At 46.8% G+C, this 10,256-nt stretch overlaps 1 protein-coding gene across 2 annotated transcripts; it reads left to right on the top strand.

The window, feature by feature from the left end:
• The first annotated feature begins 4,617 nt into the window (after positions 1-4,617).
• On the top strand, positions 4,618-10,014 carry LOC130263079 (uncharacterized). Of its 2 annotated transcripts, none has more exons than XM_056510554.1 (4): positions 4,618-5,441; positions 6,208-6,282; positions 7,526-7,591; positions 7,898-10,014. In XM_056510554.1, exons 1-4 carry the CDS (start codon positions 4,927-4,929, stop codon positions 7,905-7,907), a joined length of 666 nt encoding a protein of 221 aa, XP_056366529.1. In that variant the 5' UTR covers positions 4,618-4,926; the 3' UTR covers positions 7,908-10,014. The 2 variants fall into 2 exon arrangements, with proteins under 2 accessions (XP_056366529.1, XP_056366528.1); XM_056510553.1 differs by having other exon boundaries at positions 4,667-5,441; positions 7,881-10,014.
• Positions 10,015-10,256: the final 242 nt, after the last annotated feature.

Genomic DNA, 10,256 nt, shown 5'->3' with positions numbered 1-10,256 from the left:
AATCCTAACTGCCCAGCCAGCACCTGGAGTGTGCTGCACGTAGTAAATCATAAAAATCACACAATAACAGAATGTGCTGAGTTGGAAGGGACACATCAAAGTTAAGTCCAACTTGTGTCTCTGTACAGGACACCCCAACATTCCCACTACATGCTGAAGGAATTGTGCAAACTTCTTAAACTCTGTCTGGCTTGGTGCTGTGACCATTTCCCTAAGGAGCCTGCTCAGTATCCAACTACCCTCTGGGTAGAAAACGTTTTCCTGATATCCAACCTAACCTCTCCTGAGGTTTTAACCTCTTTCAGCTTCATGACTAAAATAGTCCTGGCTTTTGTGTAAGGTTTGCAATGATTTGCTAAGACTTCTGTGAGTGCAACACCACAGATAAAAGTAAATAAATGTGCTGTGCCATGTTTTCTAAGGACACCCTCCCTGAGCAGGGAGCTAAGACCCAATAACCCACTGTGGTTCCTTCCAAGCTGACACATTCAGTAATTCTCCGATTCTTTGAAATGTTTTAATGTTTACAGGGGAGTGTGTGTAGAGCACAGTAGCATCTAGTGTGCTCTGTAAGCACATCAAACTGATGTGGCTTATCCTGAAAACCAAATTAATGCAATAAACAAGACAATGCTGAAGTAAAAGTCGGTAGCAGCTGCCCCAAGTGAGGCTGCATAGAATAAACCATTATAAGAAGAATTAAAAAAAAAAAAATAAGCAGCAGTTAAAACTAAGAAAGGTCTCTGAAGTGTCTTGCTCCTGGCAGTGTGTAAGAAAATAAGAAATATGAGATGCTGTATTAGCATAACACACCTGCTACATATAAACTGTGATGGCTAATTTAAAAGAAAATCACTTCAGCAGGTTTTGTATGGTAGTTAAAATTTTAAACAATTAGTGCTGTTAAATTCTCATTTTTAGCGTTGTTTTATGTGTATTTATTTACTATTTCAAATTTCTTTAGCCTCAGTGCTTGGGCGGGCAACCTGCCTGTTATGTGTACAAACAAAAACACCAGCAGCTGACTATAAGCTTTTGCATCTGAGGAAAGATCCTTCCTCTTCAAACAAGAAGATTAAGATTGCTTCAGTCAGAAAGTTTTCATATTCTGGCCTTAACCTGTGACTTATATAATAATTTTGCTTTGTAAATGGGAATTTCTAGTGCCTGTTGAATGGAAAATACCTAAGAAACAGTAAAAATCTACAGCTGAGAAATGTCAAAGATAATTTACCTGAAAATTAGCAAAAAGTGTATCCATATTGTACTGAGTTGTGGTGTTGTCATTCCTATGGCAGCTATCTCCCATTCTCATTATGTGTCCAATGTAAAAGAAATGAATATAAGGAAACTGTTAAGGTACTTAATACCCTATCAGCACAAAGTAAAAAAAAAAAAAAAAAAAAAAAAAAAAAAAAAGAAAAAAAATTGAAACTGATGATCATAATTGGTGGGAGTTATTTGAGAATGGAACAAGAGGAAAGAAGAAAGCCAAAGCAGAGGTATTGGCAAAAGGGTGCTGGAAAGGGTTGTGTATACCGTGCTGCTACTGCTGTACCTCGTACTGGAATGTTAAAAGCTAAAAGCTGGGACAAAATTAAGAAATTATACCAAAAGAGGAAGACAAAGTGGGAGATCCCAGGACATACTCCCTGCTGCCAAGAAGATTAAACAAACCTCGGCTACTGGTAGCAACCCTGTAGGCCTTGAAGGAGGCAGAGAGATGAAAATAATCATGGAAGTAATCCTATTGCTAATTATGATAAAAAGAAACAGTGCTAATGCTTGTTCCAAGTGTTACCAGACAATTAGGTACAGTAGAGCATGGTATCCACCCCTGCCTTCCACACATATCAATTTGGCCTGCTATAATAAGCACAACTCAGAAACCTGCACTATCATGGGGAAAAGTTACTGGGTAGCCACCAATTTGGGAAAAGGAGGGTGGGCTCCATCGGCATACCAAAGTTGCCCAGTAGGGGAAGAACACCTCTGCTTCACAAAAGAAGGTATGTGGGGATATTCAGATCAGGGAGGAGTGCAAGATCACTACAAGGAAAAATTGATAAACAATATAACTAAAGCATTCAAGGGAAAAAGGACAAACCATGAGGGAAGTTTTAACATGTACAAGAAATTAAAACACAACTCAGCGAACGGGACTTATCCACCTCAGGAAAGAATTTATTTGTAGAATTAATGAAAGAAATTACTACTGAACTGACTTAGCTCGCTGTTGGATCTGTGAAGAAATGCAGATGACTGAACAATGGCCATGGAGGGGGGAGGGATTAGGCCCAGAGCAGTTATTAGAATCAAATGGAAATATTGAGGGGAGTCAACAGACCCAAAGGGTGAGTTCTAAATCATGAGGTAATAGGAGAAGTATGTATAACACATTGGGAAACTAATTTTACCCAATATGTGGGGCACATCCCCTGTAAGACTATCCTGATTATAAATACAAGCAATCAGTCTTGGTGGCCCAAAGCTCCAAAAGGATATTGGGGAAAGTCAAGTAAGGGTAATTGTATAAAGAACAATTTTACAGGACTATGCTGGTATAATAAGAATAGAGGTAACCCATACGAAGAAGTAAAAAAGTCTAAGAATCTATTGGCAACAACCTAAATCAGTTACACTAAGCTGGAAAGCCCCAGACAAAATATTTTGGATCTGCAGGAAAACAGCTTATAATACCCTACCAGAAAGATGGAGAGGGACATGTACTGTAGGGATTATCCAATCTGCGTTTTCTACATTACCAAAAGAAAAAGGTAATAGAGTGTTAGGAGTTCCCCTGTATAAAACTTTGTATCAAAACAAAAGCAGACCCACCACAGGAGGAACACAAATCTCAAATGATAATGAACAGCACCCAGAACGAATTATCAAGTACTATGGTCCAGACCTGTGTTCAAGATGGGAGCTGAGGTTATCACACTCCAACTTATCTTCTAAATAGAATTATCAGACTACAAGCCGTAATAGAAATTACTTCCAATTGAACAGCCCGAGCATTGGAATTGATAGCTAAGCAATTTACTCAAACTAGAGCAGCAGTTTATCAAAATCAACTAGCCCTAGACTATTAGCTGAAGAAGAAGTGTGTAGGAAGTTCAATAATTCCGAATGCTGCTCAGAAATTGATAATAATGGTGAAGTAATTCCTAAAATTGCGGAAGAAATAAAACGAACAGCCTATGTACTTGTACAAACCTGGAACTCTATGCTTAAAAATAATTAGTGGAATAACCTATTAGGGAGAGCGTATTGAAAAAAACTAAGTTTTAGGTTAGCATGTGCATTATTAGGACTACTGTTCATCCCTTGTCTTTTCCACGGTCCATTCGACTAATCGAATCAGTGGTTCAAGGAATGCAACTTGCTACAATACCAAATGGATCATGGGTCGACAACAAAACTAATGGCACGGAATGAATTAAATCTAGCACAAGAAGTACTGAAAAAACTTGAAGTCAGAATACAAATCAATGGGATAAAAAAAAAAAAAGCAGTGGAAAAATTGTGATAATTGATAAAAAGATTGGTATTAATCATAAAAGTATTAGGGTTTGTATAAACCTGAATACTAAGGTCACAAGTGAAGAACAGAGAATAGATAGGAAAAAAAAATGACTAAATCGTTCTCTTTTAAATCCCCCTGTTATGAATACTACATTTTCTAAATAAGTTGTATCTACTTCCAGTTTACAAAATCAGACTTTCCAATAGTCCGATAGATTTTGCAAGCTGCGACTTCCTGCCTGTTTAATCAATGCTGCCTATCGGGCAGACTTCCCGATTTTTGCCGGTTTTATCTACCGAGACCAGATGGTTCTCTATGAGACTGACTATCGCCAAGAGACTTTACCGATGTTTATTTGACCACCACTGCATACCTGGCAAAATTATGACAGCAAAAACCCCAAAAATTATTGATTACAACGAGAGACCATTCTATAAGAAGAGGCTGCAAACCAAGGTTCAATGGAGCGTGGAGTGGACAGTGACCCCTCACGTTCCGCAGCGCTGCTTGGTCCATTTATACAATATAAAGCAATCTAAATTTTGGTGAATATCGAGACTTTTTGTTTCTCATTTATATCACCTGCGATTGTCGTGCTCTGATTTGTCTGATAATAAATTAATTTCCCAAAGTCAAGTGTTGTGCCGATGACCAATTGTCCCTACCCTTATCCAGACCCTCGAACCTTTCCTTTTGTGTTCTGTTCCCCGCCCAGGGTGTGGAGGGAAGTGACAGAGAGATTTTGACCGTTCTCAGGCATCCTTTGCTCCGGCCCGGTCTGCTGCAAAGGCTGCAGGTGGGTCCTGGCTCCATCCCGAACTCACTCCCAGCTCCCAGTGCCCTCCACTCCCTCTCACCCCGAGCTCCCGGCGCCTCAGGGCAGCAGCGGTTCCTTGGCCCGATGCCCGGGCCGGGACCAGCGCGGGAGCCGCCCCTCAAGCGAGGTTTCCGAGAAATGGCGGGGCTCGGGGAAAGGGAGTCCAATCCGTGTGTAGAGCCCGCCCCTCGCTGCGATTGGCTGACTTTGCCGTCACTCCTCGACTTCGCACGCTGATTGGGCAGAGCGGGGGCAATCCCGGCCCGGTGCCGCCCCCATGGCGATCGTGCCGCAGCCAAGGCGCCATTGCCGGAGCGCCTGTCCGGGCCCAGGAGGGCACCGAGTCGCTGCTCCGGCACCGGCTCCTGCCGAGGCCCAGCGGGAAGGAGACCGTGGGCAGTCGCTCCCGCAGCGCCCTCAGCTCAGGGGGAACATGGGCCAGGCACGGCACAACGAACCCGCCAGAGCCCCCTGCCGCCCCCTCCGCCCGCAGCGAGCCCCGAGCCCCCGCAGAACGGGGTGAGGCTCCCACCTGCTCCGGCCACTGCCGCTGCCCCCGGGCCGCACATACGCTGCCACAATGGCGCCTTTGGCCCCGGGGCCGGGCTTGTTCCTGCTCTGCCCAATCAGCGCGCGAGAACGAGGAGTGACGGCAGAATCAGCGGCACGGACTCCCCTCCCTTTCCCCGGCATTTCTCGGAAACCTCGCCTGATGAGCGGCTCCCGCGCTGGTCCCGGCCCAGGCATCGGGCCAAGGAACCGCTTCCCTGAACCACCGGGAGCTCGGGGTGAGCGGGAGCTGCGGGCGATGGGAGCTGGGGATGAGTCCAGGATGGAGCCGGGACCCACCTGGAGCCCCGCAGAAGCCCGAAGCGGGCAAGGGATGTCTGAAAGAGGCCCCGGAGCTGTGCAAGAAAATTTACGTCGCCAGAGTTTTGTGTGCCTAAAGGAAACAGGGGAGACCTGTAAAAGTGACTTTATTGATGACCAAAGGGAGAGGCCATGCGGCATTTGTCATGCGGTCTCTAAAACGCAGCCTCCTTTTTATCCTCATTTTCCCGGCTGCATCTCCCTCTCCATTCCCCACTGGCTGAGGTACTTGGAAGGTTCAGACTTCCCGATCCTCCTGCTGCATGTTCCTTTTAATATGCACCCCTCCTTTCGTATAACATTCGATATTCAGGGCTCTGTTACGTGTTTCTTATGCTGGAAGATCAGGAATTGAGCTGGATTTTGCAGAGCAGGTGTATCTTTAAATTAGTAATATTTTGGTTTCTCCCTTTGCTTCCTTTTATACCGATCCCTGATACATCCACGGCACATCCATGTTACTCTGTTCAATATCGATTCTCATTTTCTCACAAATTATCTTTCCTAACGTTAATTTCCATTTTTCCATCTCATTTCCTGGACCTCCTTTGGTTTTGCGGATTATAAATGGGTACTTTGTGCCCGCAGTGTTCATCTGCATTTCTAAACCTCCTCCCCTGGCTGCCGGAAACCAGTGCTAATCTTCCAGAGCAGCCATTGCATGACTCTGCACATGCGCCCCCCCCCCCCCCCCCGCCACAATCCTCTTTTAGCTTGGTATCTTTAGTGTGGGAGAGTGAAGGCATTACTTGATTCTGGCCAGGATGTGTGACAGAAATCTTTTCATCCACACATAGGTCGTGTGTGCAGAGAAAATAATTCCATGACACATTAGTTTTACTAGATTTTTCCTACATTTCCTACAGTCTGGACGCATTGAAATCCATTGGATTGATGTTCATTGCTTCCAAGTTGTGTAGTTCTTAGTATTTGGTTCATTATTGGACTCAGATTTCTTTGCCTCTGATTCTGTCCTTCTGATATTAATTAGGTCCCAACTCCTGATTTTCCTTCTCAGCCTTTTCCAGACCAGGTCTCTCCAGCACTGCCCGGGGCTGTGTCTAAGGTGGGTGTTCCTTGATGTTTCCTGATGGTCGCTGATGTTTTGCTAATGGCCGTTATCTTTGTGGCTATCTTTTGAGCCATTCCCAGTCTGTTGAGATTTTAAACTTATCTCTGTTGAGTTTTGAAAAAACCCCTTTAAAATTCCTTTCCCCATGCAAAGCCAAACCAAGCCTGAGTCCAGAAATGAAATTTAAAAAAATTTAAGGTTGATGTATTTTCCAGCACCAGCGCAGTTTTTTTGTGATTTTCTAATCCCCCCCGCCAAGTGTGTGAGTGTAATTGAGAGCCAGAGTGGAATTGTGCCGTTGTGTTCCCCAGCAGCTGTGGCAGTGCAGGCACAGAAAGCAGCAAAGCTGCAGCAGTGGCAGCAAGGATTGGCCCCAGTGGCTGGAGATGCCAAAGGAGGGTGCCCAGGCAGAGGATTTGAGTAGAGGATGTGTGGGCAGGCCCAGGGGCTTCCCCCGATGTGGAGCCCTGGCTGCTGCTGTGTTGCTTTCAGTGCAGGCTCAGTGGGGCCTCCCATGCTGATGCTGCAGCTGGGAATTGCAAATCTGTGGGGCTTGAGAGCCCCTGAGCCCAGGATGAGGGGTCCCCCCCCGTGCTGAGCTGTGCTGGGGCTATTTCTGTGCTCAGGGACACTTGAGATGGGCCACGGCACTTGGCCACCAGTGTGCTTCTTTGCACTCCTTAGGCCGAGTGTAAGTCTTGGTCTTATTCCCTTTCCTTAACCAGAACGTGTCTTGGGACTCTTTTCCCTTCTCCTGCCCTTGCAGACCCATCCATAAACACATTTTATCCCACAGCCAGGGAATGTCTCATCAATCTCTCCTGTCCTGGCTCTGGGGCTCTGTCACTTGAATGCAGCCATGGGGGCAGCGCCAAGGCCGGGCCCCTCTGCGCTGTTGTGGCGGGAGCAGCTGCAGTGGGGACCGAGTGCAGGTGGGAGTGGCCGAGAGCCCAGCGCTGCCCCAGCCCGAGCTGCCCCAGCTCCATCCCTGCCCCTGCGCTGGGATGCTGTGGGTTTGGGGGGAAGAGGGAGCCGGCAGTGGGTGCTGGGCCTGGGAGCAGCAGGAGAAGGGAAGGAGAAGCACAGCTGAAGAACAATGCACGTGGGAGGAGAAGGTGGGATTGTGTAGGAGAAGGAGGAATTGTAGGAGGAAGAGGAGGGACACAGGAGAAGGAGGAGGATGAATGAGAAGCAGCACAAGGTTCCATCTCTCCCTCTCTCTGCCACCTCCCCTCAGCCCCAGGAGCATTTCTTCCCCCACATGCTGCAAGACACGGGAGAGGGATCCACGATTTTCAGAGGGGTGAGTTTTTTCTCTTTCTGAACTTTTTTGGGCTAAATGTTGGTGCTTTGGGTTTTTTTTTGGGGGGGGTGGGGGCTGGATCTTTATGTTTTGGAGTGCGTTATGGCTAAATCCTGCTGTTTGTGAGATTTTTTGTCTTTGTTTTGATGCTTGGTGGATTTTTGGGCTGAATCTTGGTGTTTTGAAGGTTCTTACAGACACAAGATGCCCAATGACTTCATGAGATTAACTTGGGCTAGGAGGAACCCCCACCCCAACACCATCTGCTCTTGTTTTTTCCCCTAACCAGAGTTTTTCATTCCCAAGGCGTGGGTAGATGGAGGAGGAGGAAAAGCCCTGGAGATCCCTCATGAAGAGGAGCAGCAAACCCAGCCCAGGGAGCTGCGAGGAGGAAAGACCCTCCCTGAGCCGGGAAGGTGGCTGGAGATGCAGGCAGAGCTCAGAGCTGGTGGAGAAGCCTCATGGAGGGGAGAAGCCCCACAAGTGCTTGGAGTGTGGGCGGGGTTTCAGCTATAGGTAAAGGCTGATCTGACACCACATGGCCCACACTGGGGAAAAGCCCTGCGAGTGTAGGAAATGTGGGAAGGGTTTCAGAGACATTTCCCACCTGATGTGGCACCAGGTGATCCATACTGGGGAAGGTTCCTACATCTGCTTGGAATGTGAGAAGAGCTTTGGGCATAGCTCCAACCTGAGAAGCCATCAGCGCATCTACACTGGGGAGAGGCCCTACGAGTGTTCTTACTGTGGGAAGAGGTTTCAGACCAGCTCTGATTGCCTCCTACATGTACGGATTCACACAGATGAGAGGCCCTTCCACTGCCCCGACTGTGGGAAGGGATTCAAGCAGAACTCCACCCTCACTGTCCACCAGTGCATCCACACCGGGGAGAGGCCCTACGAGTGTCCTGAGTGTGGGAAGAGCTTCTCCAGGAGCTAAACCTTGGCCAAACATCAAGGGAGGCACCACTAAGAGAAGCCCTGTGAGTGCACCGAGTGTGGGAAGAGCTTCGTGCTCAGCTCCAGCTCCATCCCCATGGGAGGATCAGTGTTGAATGATCCCCAGTGACCCCCTTTGGGCAGATCTGATGATCTGTGGTCCTAGTGATCCCTGTTGGAAGGCACCTGACTGAGGGAGCTCTGCATCATCCTGTCTCCCTGTGGGCACCTGGGGAACGCAGGAGCCTGAATGTCCATTGCGACATGAACTGACATTGGGAATTCCTTGGGGTGATTTATTGACTTTCAACCCCAGAAATTCTTCTGTGTTCAATCCTATCTTCTGGTGGCATCCAGGAGTACTCAATGGTCTTGGAGGTCTTTTCCCATGTGGTGGTTTGTAAAGATTTCCTGAAATTTTTTACCTGCTGCAACCTGGGCAGTCTCCCTTGTATATGACAAGAACCAATCAGTGTCAGACTTTTAATATTGACACGTTGTTAAAGCTATAAGCAAGTCTAGGCCTCTTTGTGAAATACACGTGTAAAGAAAAAAAGCCCCGAGAAAGTTCTCTTTCCCTTCTGGCCTCTCACAAAGTAACACCAGCCCAGGCCCCCTCCACGCGGCCAGGGCCGGGCAGGGACAGGCGGGCTCTGACTCAGAACTCAGGAAGCTGCCGGGCCCTGTTTTCAAGCAGGGACCCCGATATCCAGGGAAAGGAAAGGAAAGGCCCGTTGCTAACATCCCTGCCCCCCGGCACGGCCGTGGCTCGGCAGAACCCTGCCCTGCCCCGGCCCGGAGCAGCTATGAACGGCCGGGCCCGCCCCGCTGCCCCCGCGGCCTGGGGGAAAAACAACTGAGCCCCGTTCTGGCAAGGCCCCCACAGCCTTGTCTGCTGGGCAGGGTGGAGGAAGAACCCCCGGCCCGCGGCTGGAATTGAGTGCAGCGGGTGCTGGAGAAGAGCCATGAAACCAGAAACTCATCACCGCTTCTCTGACTAAACCCTATAGTCCTCACCCAGGCCCCAGCATGGCCTTGAAAGTCTCTTTATTGTAAATAACTCTGACTGCCCCACCTGGAAAATATCACAAAACCCTCTGCTGCCCGGACAAGGTATTAACTCTTACAATGCCCAAAATAAAACCTTACACATACTTTATTTATCTCCTAAATAAATAAACAGAACAGAACCAAAACCAAAAACCAAAATAGTAATACACACAGAAACAATATAAAAACGCACCAAACAAAAGAACACTCAAATCCTAAATAAAGGGGAAAAGTCATCAACTAAAATTTCTCTTTTTTTTAAACTATGTAGAAAAAAGCTCTTGTTTCCGTATAACACATAAAAATACTATGACGTGAATATGATTGTTCTAATTGTAAATATAAGCAAAAGCATAATATTAAAGTAAAAAATTTTAAAATTGCTGTAATCCCCTAAGTTTAAATAATAAACAAGCCACAGTTGTTTCCCCCCCAAAAAAGGAAAAGGAAAAAAATCTTCTGTTCTCGAAAATAAAGTAAGTTTTTGTTTAAACTGTTATAATCCTTAAAGTGTGCCTCATAAGTTAATATAGTTCTCAGTAAAAGTTATGAGAAAAACTGTTAGTCTGACAAAAGGGTTTTTACATAGTAGTCAGATTTCCATTCTCCTGGGCGGATAATCACTGTAACATCAAAACCACAAGAAAACTGTTTCTTGTGAAGAAATATTCATAGA

Source organism: Oenanthe melanoleuca, chromosome 25, assembly GCF_029582105.1.
Source record: "Oenanthe melanoleuca isolate GR-GAL-2019-014 chromosome 25, OMel1.0, whole genome shotgun sequence".
NCBI lineage: Eukaryota > Metazoa > Chordata > Aves > Passeriformes > Muscicapidae > Oenanthe > Oenanthe melanoleuca.
The sequence above is the reverse complement of the archived record's forward strand: the minus strand, read 5'-3'. Positions and strand labels throughout refer to the sequence as shown.